General features: G+C 45.2%; 1 protein-coding gene across 1 annotated transcript; it reads right to left on the bottom strand.

Annotated features, from left to right (window-relative positions):
• Window positions 1-148: 148 nt before the first annotated feature.
• On the bottom strand, window positions 149-23,681 carry LOC116967674 (myosin regulatory light chain interacting protein). The gene is made up of 7 exons (XM_033014267.1): window positions 23,161-23,681; window positions 21,908-22,095; window positions 11,606-11,791; window positions 9,588-9,785; window positions 8,036-8,197; window positions 6,018-6,438; window positions 149-1,324 (listed from the first exon to the last, which is right to left on the bottom strand). The coding sequence occupies exons 1-7, from the start codon at window positions 23,245-23,247 to the stop codon at window positions 1,235-1,237; spliced, it is 1,332 nt and encodes a 443-aa protein (XP_032870158.1). The 5' UTR covers window positions 23,248-23,681; the 3' UTR covers window positions 149-1,234.
• Window positions 23,682-27,205: the final 3,524 nt, after the last annotated feature.

Raw genomic sequence — 27,205 nt, 5'->3', positions numbered from 1 at the left:
TCACTGTTCTGTTGTATTTAGATTAACTTACCCCGGCAGCTATGGAATGGGGCTTATGATGCATCACAAGATAATCACTCTGGAGTTCAGAAGGATGAGAGTGGACAAACAACGACGCATTCTATAATTTCTTGACGCATACACATCATAAAATGATACAAAAGTCTTTATTAACATACTTTAAAAGGAATACAAAAATGAGTTAAATCTAGCTTAGACAATGTTTTCTTCAAATGGAAATAAATCTAATTTGTACAAAGTGTAAAAATAGATTGTCTGTCATGTTCAATCATGACAGACAATAATATATTTTAAAGTCAAAACGTCTGTGCAAAGAACCCGATCTGTACATGAACACACGGTGTCTGTCATTGCTGCTACATTAAGGCTACCCTATGAACATTTGGAATTCCTTTTATAAAGTGACAGTTTTATGCTTAGCCTTAACGCAGTCAGAATTGCACACAAATTGGTCTTTCAGCAAGTCCTTGCATCCGAAATTTTCTACTGACCCTACACGAGGTATAAATATCCAGTAATCAAACTGGAATAGCTCTACACTTGGTTTCACACTCGAAACTTGTCATAGCCACGAAAGTATAACTAATACAATTGCATATTTGAGAATTTAAAAAAAAAGGACATTTTCTGATGTAGACGCCCAAGATCAGAATAATTTTAAAACAAAAGTGTAAATATGTTGTTCACCTTACAATTGGTTTGATGGAAGATGGATAAAGCTATTATACACCTCAAATGATTCTGCACCATTGCACCAATGTCGCTACATTTTTCGAGCCAATACACTTGTGAACTACAAATCAAAAAAACGCTTTTAAAATCTTTGTAATAAAAAGAGATAGCACAACATAACAGTTCTAATGCCATGGATGGGCACTCCAAAAAAAAGAATTGTTCAGGCAGTATCACTGTTACACGGTCTCAATGACTAGCTGCTGCTGCTACTAGTCACAATGCAATTCAGGTCAACTGATACACACAAAAAAAAAATGCAATTGGGTTTGAAAGGTTTTAAAACTGGCAAGTCTCTTAATACCATCTGTGACAGAAGTTCCGGTCCCTCAAATCATCCATCACTGGCCTGGAAGTCTTGGGAACCTTCCAAATACGCCACGAGATGCAAACACAAACAAACTGGTATATTTGCATCGAGAAACCTGCAGCACCTCCAGTCCTCTGTCGTGTTAGCTTCACAAACTCTTCTCCAAACTATTCATATCACAGTCAGGTTCAGCAGACTGGCGCACGTGGGCAGGAACACATGCTGAACGTGATCAATTTCAGAACGGCATACGGGGCAAGCCTGGGAAAAAAAAATTAAAGAGAAGAGATTTTAGATTTTAATATGAAAACAAAAAGGGCAGCATGACGGGTGCTGTCTGTACTGAGTTTGACGGGAGCGGTCTGTACTGAGTTTGTACGTTCTCCCCCTGTGACCGTGGGTTTTCTCCGGGTGCTCCGGTTTCCTCCCACACTGCAAAGACGTACCGGTTTGTAGGTTCATTGGCTTCAGTAAAAGGGCAAATTATCCCCAATGTGTAGGATAGTACTAGTGTACGGGGATCACTGACAGGCACAGACTATGTGGACCGAAGGGTCAGTTTCTGCACCGTCTCTCTAAAGTAGGAAATAAAATGTAATTGCCACAAATGGCAGAGGAAGCCACCTCTTGATTAGCGAGCGGGTCAAAGGTTATGGGCAGAAGGCAGGAGAATGGGGTTGAGCGGGAAAAATAGATCAGCCACGATTGAATGGTGGCATAGACTCGATGGGCCAAATGGTCTAACTCTGCTCCTGTGCTATGAAAAGTACAAACCCCTGAAGCAAAATGTAAAAACTGGCACTCTAGAAATGCAGTCATAAAGGTGGAAACATTTCACACTCTAGCTTGTTGAGTATTATCAGTTTTTTCTACTACACCTGATGATCTGTATTTAGATTTTTTGTTTTTACCAAGAACCTCAGTGAAGGATCAGTCCTTAACATTCTTTCACCTTCTCCCCCACCCGTCCATTGCCTGATATATCACCGCTGTAGGTTGCGTACATATCTACTACTCTTAAAAACAGCACATTCAATCAATACTTATAAACAGCATGCTAACTGAGTCAGCTACGACTTTATTCCTTTATTGCAGGAGGATGAGGGGTGATCTTATAGAGGTGTACAAAACTGCAAGAGGAATAGATCAGGTAAACGCATAGAGTCCCTTTCTCAGAGTAGGGGAATGAAGAACCAGAGGACATAGGTTCAAGGTGAGGGGGAAAGATTTAATAAGAACCGGTGTATGGAACGAACTGTCGGAGGAGGTGGTTGAGGCAGGTACTATTGCAACATTTAGACAAGTACATGGATAGCACAGGTTTAGAGGCATACGGCATGTGGGACACGTTGGTCATTGTGGCCAAGTTGAGTCAAAGGGCCCCTCTACGACTCCTGGAAGAAGCAGCTAGATTATAGACCCAGAAAACACTGCACTCAGCCATGACACCTCTAGCTCCAGCAAGCTACTCTTCCCATTGTGATATCCAAACCAAGTAACAAATATCAGCTATTGCAATTAATTATACAACATAGCTACAGAAAGGGCTCAAGTAAGAGATCCAAGCTGCAACATTGTTCAGTACAAGGGTGCTCATGTCATACCCATACAAGGGATATGCCAGCTAGAAGAATGATTTGAAGTGCAGCAAAATAAAGAGCATCGTGGGGGACAATGGGTAAATTAAAGGCATTTAGAAACAATTTGTCATGGAGCTACTGGATTTGATTAATTCAGTGGGGCAGCAGTGGAGTTGCTGCTTTACAGCGAATGCTGCGCCTGAGACCCGGGTTCGATCCCGATTACGGGTGCTGTCTGTACGGAGTTTGTACGTTCTCCCCGTGACCTGCCTGGGTTTCCCCGAGATCTTCAGTTTCCTCACACACTCCAAAGACGTACAGGTTTGTAGGTTAAGTGGCTTGGTATAAATGTAAAAATTGCCCCTAGTGGGTGTAGGATAGTGTTAATGTGCGGATATCGCTGGTCGGCGTGGACCCGGTGGGCCTGTTTCCATGCTGTATCTCCAAACTAAACTAAAGCAGGTCCACAAACAGACTCTTCATGTTTTACACTGGTTAGATGGCTATAAATTGACAAATGGAACTCAATTGTGGAGAAGGTGCAAGGTAAATGCAATAAAGGATAACATTATAAGTGTGCATAAAAGAGGGGGATCTTGAATACATTTCTGCAAACCTCTGATGTCGAGACAGTTACAGAAATGCAGGGCTGCATATGTTTTTTTTAAAACGAGGGTGACTAGTTTCTGGAACACAGCGAGGGTGGAAGTTGAAGCAGATTTTAGTTGTGCTTAAAAGGCTCTTGGATAGGCATATGGGCATGCGTGAAATGGAGGGATATGGATTATGAGATATGGACTATAGATAAGTGATAGTCTTGGCGTCAGAAGTTATGGGAAGAAGGCAGGAGAATGGGGCTAGGAGAGAGATAGATAAGCCATGATTGAATGACAGAATAGACTTGACATGCCGAATGGCCTAATTCTACTCCTATCACTTATGACCCGATGGTATCATGTTCAGCACAGGCTGTCTCACTGGCGATCCGCACACTTTACTGGACTTTTAAATGCACGGAACGTTATTTTCTGTATCATACATCTGTGGATGGCTCAATTGTAATGTATGGTCGTTCCACTGACTGGTTAGCACGTCACCAAAGCCTTTCACTATACCTTGGTACATATGACTGTAAACTATAAGTAAACACTGTGGGTTGAAGGCCATACTGTCCCAAGTTCTATAAAAGCTATGGATGCATTCAGCACATTTGTCTCAGTTGATAAAAGATAAGGGGGCGCAAATTCATGCTACAAACTGTTAGTACAGACCCTGGTTCTGTACTAACAGTTACAAGAATATGTGACAGCACTAAAAGAAGAAGTTGCGATCACTGTCGCACATAGAATTATAAGGCACTGTGCCCGTTGATGTTTTCAACGATAATGATGATGATGACGACAAGGTGATATAGCCAGGCATGGAAAATTAGTTGTACAAATACCAACAAAACCTGACATTTTTTTTCCTTATTAAAACAAAGAGACTGAGGTATGGTTTGAGATGGGTTAAGATCAAGGGACTACACTGGGAGAAAGAGCCAGTGAGAAAAGTAATTGGGCAGGCTATACATATTCATTAAGTGTTAGAAGTAGGATGGGAAGAAACATTTTCCTCCGAGGAGTGGGGCTTTGAACCTTCTGCCTGCAAGTCAGAAATCCTCACATTTAAAACAGGTATTATGTGGATGTGACCTTGAAAAGCTGAAAACCCAGCCACAGAGCAGGTAAATAAATAAAGGTGTTCGACTAGCCCTAACCCGGGGTCCGACCGCCCGGCACAGCGGTGCTGCGTTTTCCCCCCCCCCCCCCCCACCCCGACGCGGAGGGCCCACTGCCAGCTACAGGAGCCAAGATCATCCCGTTAACGGCAGGCTCGAGGCTCCCGACCTCGGGAGAACAAAGGGAAGAGAGTGAACTTTTTCCCCCTTCCATCACAGTGAGGATTGTGGAGGAGTCACTGTGGTGGATGCTTATTGAATGACATTCATATAAAATGTATTTTGTGTGTTCTGTTGCTTTTTATTGGTATGACTGTATGGCAAATTAAATTCCTTGTATGTTGCAAAACATACTTGGCTAATAAAGTATGATCATGATTATTAATGAGATAACCAGAACTGCACCCATAATTCCAAATGCACCCTGACCAAAGGCCTACAAAGCTGCAATATGAGCTCCTGACTTGTAATGCCTGTCCCACTGTGTTACTCCAGCATGTTGTGTCTATCTTCTTGTAATCATTGGCCTGACTGATGAAGCTAAGCATACCATTTGCCTCCCTGATCACTATTTGTATTGCACTTTCTGGATGCTATGAACTAGAACTGAAAGATGCTTCTGTACGTTAAATGCTGTTATGGGTCTCGCCATTAACTGTATAATTTCCCCAAACCAAAGTGCAACGTCTCACTTCCTCAGATTAAATTCCATTTGCCATTTCTCTGCCTGTTTAGTTTAGAGATACAGCGTGGAAACGGGTGCTTCGGCCCATCGAAACTGCGTCAATCACCTGTACACTAGTTCCATCCTACACACTAGAAACAATGGACAGAAGCCAATGAGCCTACAAAACTGTACGTTTCGAGCATGGGAGGAAAGCAGAACAGCCAGAGAAAACCCACGCGTTCACAGGGTGATTGTGCAAACTCCGTACAGACAGCACCCGTAGTCAGGATTAAACCTGGGTCTCTGACGCTGCAAGGCAGCAACTCGATTGCTGCGACACACTTTTCTGATTTACAGAGGCACAGAGTGATAGTGTGGAAACAGGCCCTTTGGCCCAACTTGCCCACACTGGCCAACAAGTCCCAGTTACCCTCGTCCCATCTGCCTGCGTTTGGTCCATATCTCTCCAAACCTGTCCTATCCATGTGATATCCCGTTACACATCATGAAACTAGAATAGTAGGTGATAGGTGGCGTTTAAGAGGGAACTGCAAATGCTGGAAAAATCGAAGGTAGATAAAAATGCTGGAGAAGTAATCTCCTGTTCTGTATTATGTTTATATATACTGTTGTGCTGCTGCAAGCAAGAATTTCATTGTCTTATCTGGGACACATGACAATAAAACTCTTGACTCTTGTAGCTCAGCTGGTGAGGCAGCATCCATATGATATCCCATTATACATCACCTTTTACATCACCGAAACATCACCTTTACCTTCGCTCCATACATGCCACCTCACCCGCTGAGTTTCTCCAGCATTTTTATCTACCAGGTGATAGGTGTGATAAGCTCAAATGGACAGTAGGTACAAATCTGGTAGTGGAACTTGGAATCATTGCATAAGGAAAAAATGGGTGTCTTAGCATATGGGCCAACACAGACGCGTGATAGGCAATGATGATAGATGAAAGTATATTAAAGTTACCTGGAGTTGACTTGCACAAGTATCACAGCAAACCATGTGCCCACAGGGACAGAAAGCTGTATTGATCTCTTCACCACAACAGACCATGCACAGGAGGGCTTCTTTAAGCTTTCGAATCTTCTCCTGGAGTATCTGGCTTTGCTGACAGCTCAGTCCTTCACAACTGTTACAGTTCAGTTCAAGGTCAGAAGATTTAAGCGGAGAGTTCTGGCCATCCTGATCACTGCTCGGAACATAGTCTACAATGCCTGCATTATATAAAGCTCTCCGCGTGTGGTCGTAAACCTCCTTGGATGTGCGTTTGATGTCAAATACATATTTCTTGCCAAGATTGATGTTTTCATTGAGGAATAAAGAAGCAAGATGGCCCTTGAAATCCCTGCTGTACTGCATCATGACCGCGTTCGTGACGGTGTCACACCTGAAAGAGAAATGTCAGATACTCTAAAGACTAATCTTACGAAAGAGGCTGGCATCCCAGTGCAGTACATTTGCAAGGGAAGATATAAAGTGCTGGAATAACTCTGTGGATTAGGCGGCATCTCTGGAGACCACAGATAAGTGATGTTTTAGGTTGGGACCCTTCTTAAGACCGATTGCGATGGGTGCTAAATACCGAGAGGGGCAAGGTTTGAAAGGAACCACAGAGGCAACTTTTCCCACTCAGAGGATGGTGGGTAGATGGAATGAGCTGTCGTAGGAGGTAGTTAAGGCAGGACCAAGAGACACTTGGACGGGTGCACGAATAGGAAACATCTAGAGTGATATGGGCCAAATGGGCCTAGCTGGGCATGGATGAGTTGGGTCATTAGGCCTGTCTCTGTGCTGTAGGACTGCCTATAATAAAATCATGATGGAGATCTTTCAATCCACAAGCCAAATTACTCATGGTGCACTGTGTGTATTAAATTAGAACTGGGTTGAAGTTGAACATCTGTACTTCTGCAAGCTAAACAAATTTGCAGATGCTGATAAAAAAGTGCAGAGGCTGATGCCTGAAGTGTCCCGACCCAAAACGGCACCTATCCATGTTTAGTCTACTTTAGAGGTACAGAGTGTAAACAGGCCCCTCGGACGACTGAGGCCACACCGACCAGCAATCCCCATACACTAGCACCATCCTACACACTAGGGACAATTTTTATCAAAGCATGTATGCCTTGATCGTGGGAGGAAACCGGAGCACCCAGAGAAAACCCACGAGGTCACGCGGTGAACATATAAACTCATTGCAGATAGAACCCAGTCAGGATCGAACCCAGGTCTTGGCACTGTAAGGCCGTGACTCTACCACTGCGCCAACATGCTACCCACTGTTCTCCAAAGATGCTGACTGGCCCATTGAGTTATTCAGCACATGTCTCTCTGTCCCCTCCCTCTCCGTAAACAAATTCCAAGAGGAATAAATCTCAACATAATGGTTCTAGGACCAGAGGCCACAGGCTCAGAATAAAAGGACATACTTTAGGACATGAGATGGAGGAATTTCTTTTGTCAGAGGGTGGTGAATTTGTGGAATTCATTGCCACAGCCGGCTGTGGACGCCAAGTTTATGGATATTTTTACGGCAGGGAATGAGTTTCTTGATTAATAGGGTTGTATGGGGTTACGAGAGGGGGGGTGGCAGGAGAATGGGGTTGAGAGATAACAGTAGATCAACCACAATGGAATGGCAGAGTAGATTCAATGGGCCAAATGGTCTAATTTTGCTTCTATTACTCAAGAACTTATGAAAGTAAGTGCAAAGAATCAACCGCACATAAATGCAAGCTACAGAGCAGGGGTTCCCAACCTTTCTCATCCCATTTACCGCTGGCAACTTTAATAGCACATAACAATGTCATTTCACTTATTTATGAACTAATGATGAACAGATACCGGAACCAAACAGTCAGTCAATGAGAAAAAACATGTACAAATCCACAATCAACAAATTTACCCCCTGGGTAATTCACCCCAGGTTGGAAACCCTTGTTATAGAGAGTGAACCACTTAAGTGCGACAGTACAAAACCATACCTGTAAAATGCATGGGTCTCGGTTATTGCACGGTAAAGGGCGCTTGCTGCCCTGTTGCTTATCAACTTCAACATCAGCACGACGCTGCCCAACTCCTTGGTGATGGTCAGGAAAACATTCTTATTCGATTGGGTTGCCATCTGGATAATAGGATACGAAATCCTGAAATAGAAACGATACAGAAGTGAACAAACCTGCTTCGCCGTCCAAATTCAGTTATGACAATAAAATATTTCAATGCATGCATCACGACATTGAATGCCAGTGCATTCGTGTGTAAGCCCAAGGTTTACTACCCGAGATCACCAGAAGACAAGGACGGCATGGTGGCGCAGCAGTAGATTTGCTGCAGACCTGGGCTTGATCCTGACTGTACCAAGTTTGCACATTCTCCATGACCTGCATGGGTTTTCTCAGAGATATTCGGTTTCCTCCCACACTCAAAAGTAGTACGGGTTTGCAGGTTAATTGGCTTGGTATTAATGCTGGAGTAACTCAGCGGGTCAGGCAGCATCTCTGGAGAAAAGGAATAGGTGACATTTTGGTCTGAGGAAGGGTGTCGACTCAAAATGTTACCAGTTTCTTTTCTCCGGAGTTGCTGTCTGACCCGCTGAGTTGCTCCAGCATTTTTTTGTATATCTTCAAAGAAAATTGGTGGATGAAGTATAAATGAAGGGAAATGTGATGTAACACTACTCCAACAGCAAGACCATAAGACATAGGAGCAGAATTCTACTCCACCATTCAACCATGGCTAATCTATTTTTCACTCTCAACCCCATTCCTACCTTCTCTCCATAACCTTTGACTTCCTTCCTAATATAGAACCCATCACTCTCTAGCTTAAAAATACCCCATGTCAGTCTCCACAGCTGTCTGTGTCAATGAATTCCACAGATTAACTACCCTCTGGCTAATGAAAGCAACACAAAAAAAGCAGATTTAAATGATTGCAATGAGTGACCTTGCAGAATAAACAGTTAATTACTTCTACACAAACTTAAGAGTTTAAAGATGCAGCATGGAAACAGACCCTTCATCCCACCAACTACACTGATCAATCTAGACCCATCAGGGTGGCACAGTGGCAGAGCAGTAGAGCTGCTACACTACAATGCCAGGGACCAGAGTTTGATCCTGACTAAGGGTGTTGTCTCTATAGAGTTTCTACGTTCTTCCCGAGACTGCAAGGGTATTTTCCAGTATTATCTCACTCCAAAAACATGCAGGTTTGTAGGTTAATTGGCTTCTGTAAATTGTCCCTAGTGTGTAGGATAGTACTAGTGTATAGGTAATTGCTGGCCAGCGTGGACTCGGTAGGTCGAAAGGCCCGTTTCCGTGCTGGATCTCTAATGTCTTGTTCCAAACTAAAGATAACACCTCATAGATGATTGCAGGTGAGACTGAAGCAGTGGCCCGAATTATCAAATAAACAAATCAGTGGAACTAAAACTTAAGATTACTAAACAAAATATTAACAGTCTAGGATAACATATATGGATCAATATTTGAAGGAAGTTTTGATAGAAACCAGGTAGATAATGCCATTTACCTGTTAATCAGAGTCAAGTCCTCTTTACAGACAGATATATCATTTGGCCCCACACCAATCACCATCTTTTGTCCATCTCCATCTTTGACGGGATGCCACTCCACACCATAGTGCTCCAGTGTACATGCAATCTGTAGAACTTGATACTCGGCAGTGCAGCGACTCATTCCTTCTAAACTCTTGTGTTTGGCAACAATACTGTTGAAAGAGAGCGGTGTTTCAATAATTCCATCAAATACAGGCCCACCACTGATTTTCCAGCAACTGGTGGCCCGACACCTCTTTTTTATTAGTACAGGTGTCAGAGGTTATTGGGAGAAGGCAGGAAAATTGGGTTAGGAGGGAGAGATAGATCAGCCATGATTGAATGGTGGAGTAGAGGTGAAGGACCGAATGGCCTAATTCTACTCCTATCATTTATGATCTTACTCCAGACAAATTTATAGGAGCGAGCTTGAAGCCCCTGGAAAATGAGGGACCAAGGCCGGGCGAGGCAACCGATCTCAACCTCATCGGGACTTCCGCAGCCGATAGGCTAGTTGAATTTGCCCCGTAGCCAGGGCTCTGGAACTCTGGCCAGTGCCAGCAGATCCTTTCCCATAGCCGACTTCAGAGGCAGACTTTGTAGGCAGATATCTTAGACCCCCAGTGGTGAAGAATGTGTGGCAAACCAGTGTTGAGAAAAGGGTTTAAAATTTAAAAAAAGAACCAGGTGAATTAAATTAACCTCTAAACACATGTAACAAATAATTTCTTAAAATAATTCTTATTTACTACAAATTCTGGAAAGATCAAAAGCTGATCAGGGTTAATATAGAAGCTCAGTGCAACCTTCTTTAAAATTAAGAACATGGTTTAAGCTTATTGTCATCAAATGTATCGAGGCCCAGTGAAAAGCTTGGTTTGCTTGCTATCCAATCAGATTATATAGTGTAAGAAGGAACTGCAGATGCTGGTTTAAACCGAAGATAGACTCAAAAAGCCGAAGAAACTCAGCAGCTCTGGAGAGAAGGAATGGGTGGCCCAATGGTCTTGACCCAAAACATCACCCGTTCCTTCTCTCCAGAGATGTTGCCTGTCCTCACTGAGGTACACCAGCTATTTGTGTCTATATCCACATTATATAGTACTGTACGTAAATGCAAGTCAAATTCAACTAAGGTGAAGAACAGGTAGAAAAGAGGTTTTAAAAGGACAGAGGAACTGCATTGGATGATTTTAGTTTAATTCAGTTTAGAAACAGTGCGGAAACAGGCCATTTGGCCCACCGTGCCAACCAGCAATCCCCGTACAATAACATTATCCTGTACACACTAGGGCTAGTTTACAATTGTGCTAAGCCAATTAGCCTACAAACCTGTACTTCTTTGTGGAGTGTGGGATAAAACCAGAGCACCCAGAGAAAACCCATGCGGTCACAGGGAGAATGTGCAAACTTCACACAGGCAGCGGCTGTAGTCGGGATCGAACCAGGGTCTCTGGTGTTGTGAAGCAGCAACTCTACCGCTGCGCCACTGTGCCGGATATTGATAGATCTTTCTCTGGGATGAGGAATGGGTAGGAAAGGTTTACAGCAGGGGTTCCCAACCTTTTTTGTCCCGTTTTCCCCAGACAACTTTAATAGCACATCAATGTTATTTTGCTTATTTATGAACTAATAATGAACAGATACCGGTAGACCAGAACCAAACAGTCAGTCAATGAGAAAAAATATGTACAAATCCAAAATCAACAAATTTACTCCCTGGGTAGGCAAAATTTACACCAGGTTGGTTACAGGGATATGGGGAAAACATGGGCAGGTGGGACTAGTGTAGTTGGTATATTGGATGTCATGGACAAGTTAGACAGAAGGCCCTAATTTCATGCTGGATAACTAAGAACTGGCCAAAAAAATCACCACACTTTGGGGCCATCGTGCATTGGTGGTTCCGATAGATCTACATAAGGTCTGTACTTAATGATGGTCCAATAACTTGGGAAGGCGAGCAGTTTGCAGCTGGCTGCAGTCCATTTACCTGTTCAAAACGGTAGTGTTTAAGTCATTTGCACAGAGATCTTCGTAAGAATACTTGGCAGTGTTTTGATTGTAGTCTCCAAATTCCACCAGTGCTAGAAGTGCACTCAAGTCTACAGCGTGCTCCGTTGAACATTGAAGACGGCCACCCAGGAGGTCATCTCGTACATGCATAAAAAACTGGTGCCTGAAACACAACAAATACAGATGACTTTAAACATTGATGAACAACTTGGAAAGCAAAGGGATTTTAAACATTCTATAACCAATTAAAACATTGTTTTTTTAGCCTCGTCATAGAGTGGGCTCAAATATAATCTACTATAAACCCCAAATTTAAGACTGCTTCGTGAAAAATAGACATCTTTGACCATTACAAACATTTCCTATCTCTCCAATCCCCTCCCCCCCAACTGAACACAAACTGAACAGAGCTCGATAGGACTCTTAAAGATAGTGGAGTCAGGGGATATGGGGAGAAGGCAGGAACGGGGTACTGATTGGGGATGATCAGCCATGATCACATTGAATGGCGGTGCTGACTCGAAGGGCCAGTCAAACCTCCCCTAACCTGTATCTGCCTTTCAATTCCCAGGCTTTGTCCCGCCCCCCCACCTCTTTTCCAGCTTTCTTCCTCCCTACTACAAAGTCTGAAGAAGGGTCCAGACTCAAAATGTAATCCTTCCTCTCCTTCCACAGATGCTGCCTGACTCGCTGAGTTATGGGCCTGTCCTACTTAGGCGACTGCCAGGGACTATTTTTAATGGCGTCGTAGGTGACAACCTACGACAGCGCCTACGATAACCCCTACGTCGACATACGACACCAAAAATTGTCACCGCTGTTGCAAAACATTTAGATTTAGATAGATTTAGATTTAGATATAATTTATTGCCACACAACCAGGGTCGGTGGAAATTTGGGTTGCCTGTAGTTGCCCAAAAAAAAAAATCGCCCAAGTGGGACAGGCCTATTACTCCAGCACTTTTGTGTTCACGATAAACTCAAATGCTAGGAAAAGTGTATGCCAGATTAAAAACAGTATTGGCTATTAATTAAGATTTGTATAATAAATACTATCAAGGACACCGCACTGGAATGAATTGCTCCAGTGAACAAGAATAAATTGCATATCCAACTTCTGCTCCAGAGAGGTCGACTTATTTGGAGAGGGAGAGGGGTTTATGTTTATGTGAGGGAAGAGAAAATAGATTGCAAAGTAGTTATAACTAATAACTCCAAAATCATTGTGCAAATATGGCAGAATGACAAATTCCAGCATTAAAACATTATGTTCCTTAATCACCAATTCCAGCTGTGAGAAAACTCAGATAGCACCACAACTAATAAATTAGATACAAAATGCTGGAGTAACTCAGCGGGTGAGGCAGCATCTCTGGAGAGAAGGAATGGGTCACGTTTCGGGTCGAGACCCTTCTCCAGGCTGATGTCAGGGGAGTGGGCGGGACAGAGATAGAATGTGGTCGGAGACAGTAAGACTGGTGGGAGAACTGGGAAGGGGGAGGGGATGGAGAGGGAAAGCAAGGGCTATTTGAAGTTAGGGAAGTTGTTACACATGACAAATTAGATAGCTTATCTTTCAAGGCCTGTTCTGTTAGATTAACAAGTTCTGTTCCATAATAAATCTTCAGAAGTTGATGTTTGCTCAGCTCTCGAAACTGAGTTTTTGCTGAGAAAGTAATTAGTGGAGAAACTGCATTTGTCATTATTGTAAACAATGCTCCATTTGGACCCAGCCTAACCACCAAATTCAGACCAATATGAACTTTATGCTGAAATCACTGGGCAAGGCTTGAATGGTTCCATACAAAACAAGGTTAATTGGCCACAATGATGGAATAGGAAGCCTCCTTTACATCAGCGAGGCCAAACATTGACCTAATAGATCATATAGATAGATTAGAGTCATAGAGTGATACAGTCCCAACTTGCCCACACCGGCCAACATATTCACCTGCCTGCGTTTGGTCCATTTCCCTCCAAATCACGTACCTGTCTCTTTCTTAAATGTTGGGATAGACCCTGCCTCAACTGCCTCCCCTGGCAGCTTGTTCCACACAACCCCTCAGTTCCCCATTAAATCTTTTCCACTTCACCATAAACCTATGTTCAAGCTTAACATACTCTGGGCAAGAAACATCTACCCCAATCTATTCCTCTCATGATCTTATACACTTCTATAAGATCACTCCTCATCCTCCTGCGCTCCAAGGAATGTAGTCCCAACCTACTCAACCTCTCCCTGTAGCTCAAACACTCTAGCCCTGGCAACATCCTTGTAAATCTTACTGAACACAGTTAACCAGGTGACGACCATTTTTCTGTACACATTTGTTCGCTAAGGTCTGCTGGATCTCCCAGTTGCTCACCATTTTAACTCCCATTCCCCATAATTGGCCTCCTCCATTCCTGGAATAAGATCACTGGATCAGGAACAACAATACATTCCCAAAGAGACACTAAGTGGCTGGAGTAACTCAAAAGTCTTCAGTCTGTAGGGTTCCGACCCGAAACGTCACCCATCCTTTTTCTCCAGAGATGCTGCCCGACCCGCCGAGTTACTCCAACACTTTGTGTCTATGTTTGGTGTAAACCAGCATCTGCAGTTCCTTGCTAAACAACTCATTCTATGTGGGCACACCGTTCCACTTGGGCAGCTTACAACCCAACAGTATGAACATTGAATTGTCCAATTGCAAGTCATACCCTCCTCCTTTGCCCACCCTGATGCACATACATTACTCCCTCTCCTGCCTATTTCCCCTCCTCCATATGCTTATCTCCCTTTAGTCCCTCCCCCCTTCTTTTCCTGACACCCCTTTATCTGATTTTTTCATGTCTACCCACACATCTGCCTATTAGCATTCTCCCTCAATTTATATGCCTAGCACTTCCCATTATTTGCCCTGCCCCCACTTTTTTGCAGCTCTTCCCCCCCCCCAAAGGTTAGCATGGGTGTCAGGGGTTATGGGGAGAAGGCAGGAGAATGGGGTTGAGAGGAAAAGAAAGATCAGCCATGACTGAATGGCAGAGTGGATTTGACAGGCCAAAAAGCCAAATCCTGCTCCTTTTACTTATGAATTTATGAAAACGTTGTTGGTCCATTTCCCTCCCTAGATGCTGCCTGACTCGCTGAGATCGTGCAGTTTCACTTAAGACGACAGCATCTGCAGTTTCTCGCGTGCCATTTGCCATTCCTATCTGCTTTGTTGACAATATAAAATGAGAACATAATGGCAGACGACACCGTAGGCAGAAAAACAAAACTTCTATGAGGGAAAGAAAACCCACCAGCTGTGTACACTGCAGTGCTTCTGACCACAGCAGGATATAGTACAAGGGAGGTGCAGGACACAGACAGGATCAAAATGAGAGATTCAGCATGAATTATGGCTGGGGTCAGATAAACAACCAGAGGAAGACAAAATCATTAACTTTGACTGCAGGAAGCAAAAGAGAACCAAAAGCAGGTTTTGCAAGCAAGTATGGTCTCAAAACTTAAGTGTTCAAGAATTTAAAATTACTTTGGGTTTTAAAAAAATGATCAAAAAAACAAGTGTGAGAGGAGCTGTAACATGAGGAAGCTGGTTTGACTTCATTTACCCAGAGGCACCAAGCAGCACTTCCACAACACTTCAGAGGTAACTCTCGGTCAAACGGCAACAATGTAAACAGGAGGTTACTGGCGGGCAAGCCACACAGCAAGTAACAATGAGCAACTGTTGAAATACATGGGGCTGCATAGTTGCCTCTTAACTATACAAAGTAACAAACAGACATTAGAGATAAAACGCAAAAAAGAACATACACCATAACTGTTTGACATTTAAAGACAGACTGATCATTAAAATTAATTGGAATGAAAATAAAAAATGCTTGAATAAACTTTTGGAATTTTTTGAAGATATAACAAGTAGAATGGATAAGGGAGAGCCAGTGGATGTGGTGCATCTGGACTTGCAAAAAGCATCTGACAAGGTCCCACTCTAGAGATTAGTGTGCAAAATTTGAGCACATGGTATTGGGGGTTGGGTGTTGACATGGATAGAGAACTGGTTGGCAGACAGGAAGCAAAGAGTGGGAATTAACTGGTCATTTTCAGAATGGCAGGCAGTAACTAGTTGGATGCTGCAAGGCTCAGGGTGCTGGGACCCCAGTTGTTTACAATATTAACAATTTAGACAAGGGAATTTAATGTAACATCTGTAAGTTTGCGGATGACACAAAGCTGGGTGGCAGCGTGAGCTGCAAGGAGGATGCTATGAGGCTGCAAGGTGACTTGAATAGGTTGGGTAAGTGGGCAGATGCAGTATAATGTAGATAAATGTGAAGTTATCCACTTCAGTGGCAAGAACAGGAAGGCAGATTATTATCCGAATGGTGTCAGATTAGGAGACGGTGAGGTGCAACAAGACCTGGGTGTGCTTGTACATCAGTCACTAAAAGTAAGCATGCAGGAACAGCAGGCAATGAAGAAAGCTTATGGCATGTTGGCCTTCATTGCAAGAGGATTTGAGTTTTGGAGCAAGGAGGTCCTACTGCATTTGTACAGGGCTCTGATAAGACCGCACCCCGGAGTATTGTGTGCAATTTTGGTCCCCTAATTGAGGAAGGACATTTTTGCTATTAAGGGAGTGCAACTCACCAGATTAATTCCCAGGACGGCGGGACTGAGTATGATGAAAGAATGGGTCGACTGTGCTTGTATTCACTGGAATTTAGGATGAGAGGGAATCTTACAGAAACATATAAAATTCTTACAGGATTGGACAAGGCAGATGAAGGAAAAAATGTTTTCAATGTTGGGGAAGTCCAGAACCAGGGATTAGAGTTAAGGGGTAGGCCATTTAGGACTGAGATGAGGAAACATTTTTTTCACCCAGAGAGTTGTGAATCTGTGGAATTCTCTGCCATAGATGAAGCTTGTATATTTATATAATTCAGTTGATTTAAGAGATACAATGCAGAAACAAGCACTTTGGCCTATGCCGATCAGTGACCACCTGTGCACTCGCACTATCCCTACACACTAGAGACAATTTACAATTTTACCTGCAAATCTGTACGTCTTTGGGGAGGGGGGCGAAGGAAACCAGAGCACTTGGAGAAAACCCACACAAACTCTGTCTCTACAGGACCCATAATCAGGATTGAACCCGGGTTTCTGTTACTGTGAGGCAACAATTTTATTGACAGAAAAAAATCTAGATGGCTGACATTTAAAGTTTTAAACACACCTGTAATTCTGCATTTAAAACATTAAAGAAATTCTGCTCCACTTGTCAACTTGTCCAACAACAAAGAACGCCTACACAGATTGCATCTCTTTCTTTAAAAGTCATGATAATTTGGGGCCTTTAAATAGCCGCTAAAGCACAGAAAATACCAGAAAACAGCTGGGGGGGGGGGAGATGAACTGGTGACACAAGGAAGGGCAGATGTTGGAATCTTAAGCAAAACGCACTGCTGTCGGAACAGAGTTCCCAGTGGCTCATGCTGCATCTGTGGAGGGAATGGACCAACAGTGTTTCACGTTGGGAGCCATCTACAGGCTTAACTGTTGTTTTCATCTCTTCCAGAGATAAGAGTATTTCCAGTAGAATCAAGGAACATCAGATGCTGATTTACCAAGGTGAGAAATAAAGTGCTGGAGTAACTCAGCAGGACAGGCCTGCATCCCTGGAGAACATGGGTGGGTGACGTTTCAGGTCGGGCCCCTACATCAGACCTTCTATTTCCAGTACCGTTCTGTTACAGTATGCCAGGGGTCTACAAGAGTCACTGCCTCAAAAAGGCAGTCGGCATCAGAGAACCACACACTGGCAGCACTCTCATTTCCCTCCTGCCATCAGGAAGTTGGCACCGGAGCCAGAAAACTATAACGTCCAGAATCAGGAGCAGCTTCTTTCCTACAACCATCCAGCTACCAAACACCACAATCTCCATACAAGCTCCAAACTATATAGACATTGTTTTCATCTTTGTACTACGATTGTTTATTTGTTTCTTTATATCTAAGTTGAACTCTCTTTTTTGCTTAATATGAGTTTACAGAGTACCAAGTGTGAAGAAGGGTCTTGACCCAAAACGTCATTCATTACTTCTCTCCAGAGATGCTGCTTGACCCGCTGAGTTACTCCAGCATTGTGTGTCTATCTTCTACTAAGTTTACATATCTGTGGTGCTGCGGAACAAGAAAAAGTTCCATTGTTTCGTCTCGAGTCATATGATAAAACACTCTTGACTCTTGCCAGTTTGTTTGTTTAAGCAGCGAGGACAAAATGACAGCATAATACAGAGCATTTCTCATAATTCTAAAGGTACATAAATCGAAGGTACTGCACTCAGCTGGCTCCATTCCTACCTTTCCAACAGATCCCACTTCATCTCTCTCCATAACCACACCTCTGCTACAGCCACATTCACTCAAGGCGTTCCCCAAGGCTCCGTAATCGGCACCCTCCTCTTCATCATCTACATCCTCCCCCTTGGTCAGATACTCCGCCACTCCAACCTGGACTTCCACTGTTACGCCGATGACACCCAGATCTACCTCAGCACCAAATCCCCCCACAACCCCCCCTCTCCCATATCAACTCCTGTTTGTCAGCTATAAAAACCTGGATGCAACATAACTTCCTCAAACTCAACAGCGATAAAACAGAATTCCTCATAGGCTCCAAATCCACTCAGCAAAATCAATAATCCCACTCTCACCATCGACGGCACCATTGTCTCCCCATCTCCCCAGGCCCGCAACCTTGGCGTGATCTTTGATTCCACCCTCCCCCTTGAGCCTCACATCCGCCATGTCATTGAAACTTCCTTATTTTACCTCCGCAACATCGCCAAAATCAGACCCTCTCTCACACCCCCCGCTGCTGAAAGACTCATCCATGTCTTCATCTCCTCCCGACTGGACTACTGCAACTCACTTCTCCTTGGCATCAGCTCCAGCTACATCAACCGACTCCAACTGGTCCAGAACGCAGCCGCCCGACTCATCACCCACACCAAATCCTGGCACCACATCACTCCAGTCCTCAAACAACTTCACTGGCTTCCCATATCCCACCGGATCACCTACAAAATCCTGGTCCTCACCTACAAAGCTCTCCACCATCTGGCCCCCCCATATCTCACTGACCTCCTCTCCCCCTACCAACCCTCACGGTCCCTCAGATCCACATCAGCCGGTCTCCTCTCCATCCACAAATCCAACCTCCGCAGTTTTGGGGACAGAGCCTTCTCCAGGGCAGCTCCCAGGCTCTGGAACTCCCTCCTCCAACTGATCCGCAATTCCGAGTCCCTCACCATCTTCCAGTCCCGCCTCAAGACCCATCTCTTCACCTCTGCCTATCCTTAGCCCCACGTCCCCCTCCCTTTTCATCTGTGCATTAATTGCTGCTCATTTTTTGGTTTGTTTTGTTTTTGTTTTTGGCCTTGCCTTGTAAAGCGACTTTGAGTCCCTGAAAAGCGCTATATAAATTCAATTTATTATTATTATTAAAGCAGGAAATAATCTTGGTCGGTGGATTTTGTTTACGTTCGGAATTGTGGCGAAATGGGGCTCAGCAATAGAACTCCGTGCAGTTCAACCGGTAATTGTTTTCTAGAGGAACAGTACCGCATTTGGCCAGGCTAGTTATTACTTTATGTAGCCTGAGGCCACAGCACTTCAAAAACATTGCTCAGTCAATAGTCTCTACACATTCGCAGTCAGCTTCGGCACTGTACAAGGAATTGATTACCATGCGCGTAGGGTGTAATTTGTGACATTAAGAGCCAGCAGAGTGCGATGTGCAGAGAATCCAAATTTAAGAACTCAGACTAACTTACAGAAAAATCGAATACAGATTTGATGATAAGTCCAGGTAAGCTCTCGCCAACAGTCTGCCTGCCTTTTCATCCTTTTGGTTATTTTTTTAGTGTATTTTAAAAGTATGTGTTAATGTTCTCTGGTTTGTTTAATGTGGAGGCTGGGGGAGGGGGAAAGTTTTTTTCAAATCTCTTACCTTGCTGGAGATGCGATTGTTTTCCGGATCGTATTTTCGGTTGCTCTGCGACCTAACATCATGGAGCTGGAGGCCTTGCTCAAGACTGACTTTGAGCCCCACCACGGGGCCGTGGACTTGCCATCTGAGCCTGCGACCCCTTGCCTGGGATCGACGCTCCAACTGTGGCCTGCGGATTTCACCATCGAGGAGCCCGCAGTCTCCAGTAGTGACTGATGTCAGGAAGCTCCAGACTCGCAGGAGGTTGGACTAGCCCCGACACGGGGTTCTATCGCCCGGCACGGGGAGCTGAGATTCCCCCCGATGCGGGAGCTTGATCTCCCCGATGCCGAGGGGCCGACCGCTGGCTGCGGGAGCCAAGATCGTCCTGACAATGGAAGGTTCGAGGCCCCCAACAGCGGGAGAACAAAGAAGGGAAGAGATTTAACTTTTTTTTGCCTTCCATCACAGTGAGGAATGTGGGGGAGTCACCGTGGTGGTTGTTCATGTTATTAATTTATCTGGGTGTCTTGTTGCTCTTTATTGGTATGACTGTATAGCAAACCAAATTCTTCATATGTTGCAAAACATACTTGGCTAATAAAGTACAATTATGATTATGATTCATACAGCATGGAAATAGGGCATTCGGCCCCAACTTGCTCACACTGACCAAGATGCCCCATCCAATCTATCCTATCTGCCTGGGTTTGGCCCATATCCCGCCAAACCTTCCTCTCCCTATACCTATCCAAATGTCCTTTAAACATTGGCATTGTACCTGCCTCAACTACCTCCTCTCGCAGCTCGTCCAATGTAGCTATCATCAAATGAGTGAAAAAGTTGTCCTCGCGTTCTTATTACATTTTCCTCTCACCGTAAACCACTGTCCTACTAATAACTAGAGAACAGTCCTAAGCCTTTGGAGACCCTTGGACTATCTTTGATCGGACTTTACCTTGCACTAAACGTTATTCGCTTCAATTGAAATCATGTATTGTCTTTCTGCTGGCTGGATAGCATGGAAAAGCTTTTCACTGTACTCCAGTACATGTGACAATAAACTGAATGAAACTACATCCACTGGTTCTTGAACCCCTACTCTGGGTAAAAGATTATGCGTCTCCCCTACCCCCCTCATTATCTTATGCACCTCTATATGATCACCCCTCAGCCTCCTGCACCGACAACAAACTTAAAACTAAAATTCATAAATTTCAACAACTTCAAATGACCAGCCACTGATGTTAGCACGAGAGCCAGCCAGCATGTTGAGAGCAGAATGCGTAGCATTAACTTTCGCTACAGATGCTGCTTGACAGTATTTCTGGCATGTGTTTTATTTCACATCTCAACCATCTGCGGTTTCGTTATTCGTAAGAAACAACCCACCTTTATCTCTATCATTGTTTAGTTCTCTTTTTCCCCCCCACATACTTCCTCCAGACAGATCAGCAAACCTTCATTCTCTTCCTTCAATCAGCTCCACCACTTGCTTAGTCTCTTGCTCTCCTTTCTAATCAAGAACAACCAAAGTCAAGAGTAGGTGAATCAAGAACCGGAGGGCATAGGTTTAAAGCAAGAGGGGAAGGATTTAATAGGAAACTGAAAGGGAGTTTTTTTTACACAAGGGTGGTGGGTGCATGGACAAGCTGCTAGAGGAGGTGGTTACTATGACAACGTTTAGGAAATATTTAAATGGGTACATGGATAGGATAGGTTTTGAGGGATATGGGCAGGTGGGACCATAGACAGGATACGTTGGTCAGTTAGGGCCGAAGGGCCCGTTTCCATACTGTATGACTATGCTGCTTGAGTTCCTCCAAATGTTTGTTTTTAACTCAAAAGTTTCACGCTTTATATTTGACGGAAGATCAACTGAAAATAATATCAATATTTCTCTCTAGATGCTACCCGACCAAAAATCTGGCGTCCCGAAACTTCAAACAAATTGCTGTAAACATCTTACACGTTTTACTGCACCACCGTTACTTTATACTAATTAACGCAAAACAAAAGTATAACATCAGCAGCCGCGAGCACTAGGACCTAGAAGCGGTGTCTGGTTACAGTGAAAGGGCCTACCTTCCTACCAGTGACCTGCAGTAACACTCCCAGCATTGAGGTTACTATCGGTCATCTGCAAACTAAACGCAAAGTACAGCAAAAAGAAACGCTTAAATAAATGGAAGCACTGGACCAACACAAAAAAAAAAGCACGCAAAGTACTAAAACTTTACTCAATGTACATTTAAAAATGTAAACCAGAACAAAAAGTTTGTACATACCTAGTTTGTTCTTGCAACAAGAGATGGGGCTCGACAAAAAATTTGACTCGCAGTTTGAATCTATAAGGTATCCCTTCGATCTGTTGGGAGATTCTGTTTCTCAGGTTCAGCCAGAGGGTTTCCCCTTTGTTCGCCGAATACTGTAGCCCTAAATAGTCGTCCTCTATAATCCCGAGCCTGTGACAAACCTGGAGGGGGAGCAGACGGGTTGTTTACAGGGATTGCAAAGGAAAACAAATAGTATAGTGAACTGCATTCATGCCCGACTATCTCCCCCCCCCCCCCCAGTTCTAATGCTCAGTATTTACAGTAGTTAATAATCTTGGCACAAATAGGGCTTGGTGGTTGGTTTATTATGAAGATTAAAGACATAAGCGGTTTTACAGGAATTGCAACGGGAAAAAATTACAGTAAACTAAAGCAGCAGTTTACAACTCTAAACATTACTCACAGCACAAAGAAGAACACAAATGACAGATGATAGGAAGTTAAATGCATACTAGAAGCCGTTTACAGAAAATAGTGAAAATTAAACGAGTCCCCTAACCCCCAATTTTAATTCACAGCATCTAACTAAATATTAATCACAATACAAAGCACGGCAGCAAACACACGAGATGGTTGGATGTATTGGGTATATGCAATCATATTAAAAGCAGTTAACAGAAAACAGTGAACTTCAAGAAAACTAGTCCCTTACCCCCCAAATTTAATTCAAAGCAGTTTGCTACCCTCTATATTAATCGCAGCATAAAGCAGGACAACACCAGGCGGTGGTTGGATTTACTGAAAGTTAAATGCATGTGTTTACAGAGATTGCAAAGTAAAAAGACAGCTAACCATAATCATAAGTGTTCTCCCTCTGAACCCCAAATTCAATTCACAACAAGTATTAACCAGGGCAACAAAGGTCCAGGGATGGCTGGGTTTATTAAGGGAGTTAAATGCACTCTAGTCCCACTTTAGGCAGATGGGTTAGAAGCCTGGGTAGAGAGAACCTGAGGTCGGATCCCCTCTCACATCTCTTTCTACACACACCTCTTCCCCTCCACTTCTCCTACATCCCTTCTCTTCCTCTCCTTTACTCCCCTTCTCTTCCTCCCCTCTACACCTCTTCTCCACTCCTCTCCCCCCACTTTTCTCTTCCCCCTGCACTCCTCTTCCTCCCCATACACACCTCTTCTCTTCCTCCCTCTACACCCCTTCCCTCCACCAGCCTCCTTCCCTTCACTTCCCCTCCTCTCCCCTCTCACCTGCTTCAGGCAGTCCTCGCCGTTCGCTTTGGGATCCACTTCCACCTCCATCACCACCGCGTCGGGCCTGGTCACGTAGCAGAGCATCGCGGCCGCCCGGGACTCGTGCCCGGCCACCCTGACGGGGCCTCGGCCTTGCGTCCGGATCGCCGACCCGACGGCCGACGCTCGTGTGGGAGGGAAGGGGTGAGGTCTGCGGTCGCTAGGCGAGGCTCGCCGGTGGTGAAGCGGGGCCCTCAGGACGACCTGGGTCTCTGCCCCGCCGGCTCTGCCCGCTCCGAGTCCGAGCAGCCGGACCCCGGTGTTGTTCCTCCAGCCTCCCCGGCTCCGAGCAGCCGGACTCCGATGTTGTCCTTGCGGCCTCCCGCTGTGGCCGAGCAGTCAGACACTCCCACCACCACTACTACTACCACCGCTCTCTCTCCGCCCGCACAGAGCAGTCAGATCTCTGCCCGCACAGAGCGACCGTGACACCACTCCTCTCGCTCCGGCCTCTCCGCCGGTTCTACCCGCGCGCTGCCTGCTTCTCCTGGAATATAGCCGGCGCTTACGTCACCCGCCGGCCCACTCGGCCAATGGAAGCGGCCTGACCCCTCCCCCCGCCACGCCCCCTCCTCACGAGACCTGGCAGCCGTTGGTGCGAAGCGCGCGGGGGGGGGGGGAGAATCAGAGGGGGGGGGGAGGGGGCAGTGACAGAGGGGGGAGGAGGGAGAATCAGAGGGGGGGAGGGGAGAAATAGTGCATCTCCTTCCCAGCTGAGATCTTGCAGGATTTCCCTCCTTCATCTCCCTCACTGGGGGGGGGGGGGGGGGGATGACAGAGGAGGAAAGGGGTGACAATAGACAACAGGTGCAGGATTAGGCCATTCCGCCCTTCGAGCCAGCACCGCCATTCAATGTGATCATGGCTGATCATCCCCAATCAGTACCCCGTTCCTGCCTTCTCCCCATATCCCCTGACTCCGCTATCTTTAAGAGCCCTCTCTTGAGCGCATCCAGAGAACTTACAAAACTCTTAAGGGGTTGGACAGGCTAGATGCAGGAAGATTGTTCCCGATGTTGGGGAAGTCCAGAACAAGGGGTCACAGTTTAAGGATAAGAGGGAAATCTTTTAGGACCGAGATGAGAAAAACATTTTTCACACAGAGTGGTGACTCTCTGGAATTCTCTGCCACAGAAGGTAGTTGAGGCCAGTTCATTGGCTATATTTAAGAGGGAGTTAGAAGTGGCCCTTGTGGCTAAAGGGATCAGGGGGTATGGAGAGAAGGCAGGTACAGGATACTGAGTTGGATGATCAGCCATGATCATATTGAATGGCGGTGCAGGCTCGAAGGGCCGAATGGCCTACTCCTGCAACTATTTTCTATGTATCTAACCTACATCCCCTGCCCTCTGAGGCAGAAAATTCCACAGTCTCACAACTTTCTGTGAGAAAAAGTGTTTCCTCGTCTCCGTTCTAAATGGCTTACTCCTTATTCTTAAACTGTGGCCCCTGGTTCTGACCTCCCCCAACATCAGGAACATGTTTCCAGCCTCTAACGTGTCCAAACCCTTAACAGTCTTATGTTTCATAGTTATATGTGACAGAGGAGAGGGGGCAGAGAAGAGGGCAGAGGAGGGGGGGGGGGCATAGAAACATAGATATATAGACAATAGGTGCAGGAGTAGACCATTCGGCCCTTCGAACCAGCACTGCCATTCAATATGATCATGGCTGATTTCCTTTGCTCCATAGATGCTGCCGCACCCGCTGAGCTTCTCGAGCACTTTTATCTACCTTCGATTTTCCAGCATCTGCAGTTCCTTCTTGAACATCCACAATCAGTACTCTGTTCCTGCTTTCTCCCCATATCCCTTGATTCCGTTAGCCCTAAGAGCTAAATCTAACTCCTTCTTGACCTCCACTGCCTCCTGTGGCAGAGTATTCCACAGATTCACAACTCCCTGCGTGCAAAGGTTTTTCCTCATCTCAGTTCTAAATGTCCTACCCTTTATTCTTAAACTGTGGCCCCTCGTTTTGGATTCCCCTAACATCGGGAACATGTTTCCTGCATCTAGCAGAGGAGGAGAGGGCAAAGGGAAAGGGGGCAGAGAAATAGTGCACCTCCTTCGTAAAAGAGACCTTGCAGGATTTTCCTCATTTATCTCCACAAGGGGGGGGAGGGGGAGACAGAGTGGGACGACAGAGGAGGGGAGGCATAGAGCAGGGGAGGAGGCAGAGGGGAGGGCAGAGTGAGGTGACAGAGGAGAGGGAGTTATAAAGGAAGGGGGCAGAGGAGGAGAGCTTGAAATGGTTCCGAAAAGATTTACGAGGATGTTGCCAGGCCTAGAGGGTGTGAGCTATAGGGTGAGGTTGAGTAGGCCTGGACTCTATTCCATGGAACGCAGGAGGATGATCTTATAGAGGGGTACAAAATCATGAGAGGAATAGATTGGGTAGGTGCACAGAGTCTTTTACCCAGAGTAGGGGAATCGAGGACCAGAGGACATAGATAGGTTCAAGATGAAGGGGACAAGATTTAATAGGAATCCGAGGGGTAACTTTTTCACACAGAGGATGGTGGGTGTATGGAACAAGCTGCCAGAGGAGGTAGTTGAGGCTGGGACTATCCCATTGTTTACGAAACATTTGGACAGGCACATGGATAGGACAGGTTTGGAGGGTTATGGACCAAGCGCAGGCAAATGGGACTAGGGTAGCTGGGACATTGTTGACCGGTATGGGCGAGTTGGGCCGAAGGGCCTGTTTCCACACTGTATCACTCCTTGACTCTATGAGAGGGTAGAGTGGGGAGCAGAGGAGGAGAGGGAGGGGGTATAGGAGATGGGGCAGAAGGCACGGAGGGGGGGCATCAGGCGGAAGGGAGCCTCTTGTCCCAGGACACACCAGCCACGCAAAGGAGGATACGAGGCAGAGAAATGGTGCACCTCCTTCCAGGCATAGACCTTGCAGGATCTACCTCCTTCATCTCCGTCCCTGGAGATCAAGAGAGATAGAGATGTTAGCTCTGTTCCACAACACAGACCCAGACTTCCCACCATTGACTCCATCCACACACTTCGCGTTGCATCAGTAAAGGTGCGAATCTAATCCAAACTCTGTGTAGGAAGGAACAGTAGATGATGGCTTACACAAAAGGACCAAAAGTGCTGGAGTAACTCAACAGTTCATGTTATTGGAGCAGAATCAGCCCATTCAGCCCATCGGGTTTACTCCGAAATCCAATCATGGCTGATCTATCTTTCCTTCTCAATCCCTTTCCCTTCTCCTGCCTTCTCCCCATAACCCCTGACACCCCTGCTAATCAAGGTCAGGCAGCTACAGTATTTTCATGTCTGAAGAAGCGTTTCCAACCCGAAAAGCTACCTACCTACCGTATACCAAATCTATTCCTCTCATGATTTTGTACACCTCTATAAGATCACCCCTTAGTCACTGGAGATCAAGAGAGTTGTAGATGTTAACTCAGTTCCACCACACAGACCCAGACTCCCCACCATTGACTCCATCTACACACTTCACGCATCAGTAAAGCAGCCAGGGAGAACGTGCAAACTCCACACAGGCAGCACCCATGGTCAGGGTTGAGGCAGTTGCTCTACCAGCTGTGGCACCCTGCAGCAGAACCACTTTCACAGCGTGGAAATGTCAAAGTCTAGAAGCCATAGTTCTAAGGTTAGGGGGACAAAGTTTCAACGTGATGTAAGGAGCAAGAATTTGACAGAGTGGCTGATGCTTGGAACGCGCTGCCGTGGAAGGTGGTTGAGACAGATACGATAACAGCGTTTAAGAAGATATGCGGGAAATGGAGGGACATGCATCATGGGCAGACAGATGAGGTTAGTTTATCTTGGCATTACGCTTGGCACATACATTGTGTGGTGTACTGTTCTATGTCCTATTTTATAAATTGGAAGCAATGGAAAATGGACAAGGCAATTACAATTACAATACACGACTGACCATGAAACCGTACGACATAGCGGTAGAATTAAGCCATTCGGCAGGGAATTCCACAAATTCACAACTCTGGTTGAAAACGTTT

This window comes from Amblyraja radiata, chromosome 2 (genome assembly GCF_010909765.2).
Source record: "Amblyraja radiata isolate CabotCenter1 chromosome 2, sAmbRad1.1.pri, whole genome shotgun sequence".
In the NCBI taxonomy this organism is placed as follows: domain Eukaryota; kingdom Metazoa; phylum Chordata; class Chondrichthyes; order Rajiformes; family Rajidae; genus Amblyraja; species Amblyraja radiata.
Note: the sequence above shows the minus strand (reverse complement) of the source record. Positions and strands in the feature narration are given on the sequence as shown.

Bases quoted from the DNA above. Each gene is read 5' to 3' on its own strand.
- LOC116967674 (XM_033014267.1), bottom strand. From the start codon at position 23,247: ATGCTCTGCTACGTGACCAGGCCCGACGCGGTGGTGATGGAGGTGGAA. The intron at 11,792-21,907 runs GTATGTACAAAC...GTTGTGTTTCAG, and splicing joins TTGTTGCAAGAACAAACTAG to GCACCAGTTTTTTATGCATG. The intron at 8,198-9,587 runs GTAAATGGCATT...TTTCTATTTCAG, and splicing joins GACTTGACTCTGATTAACAG to GATTTCGTATCCTATTATCC.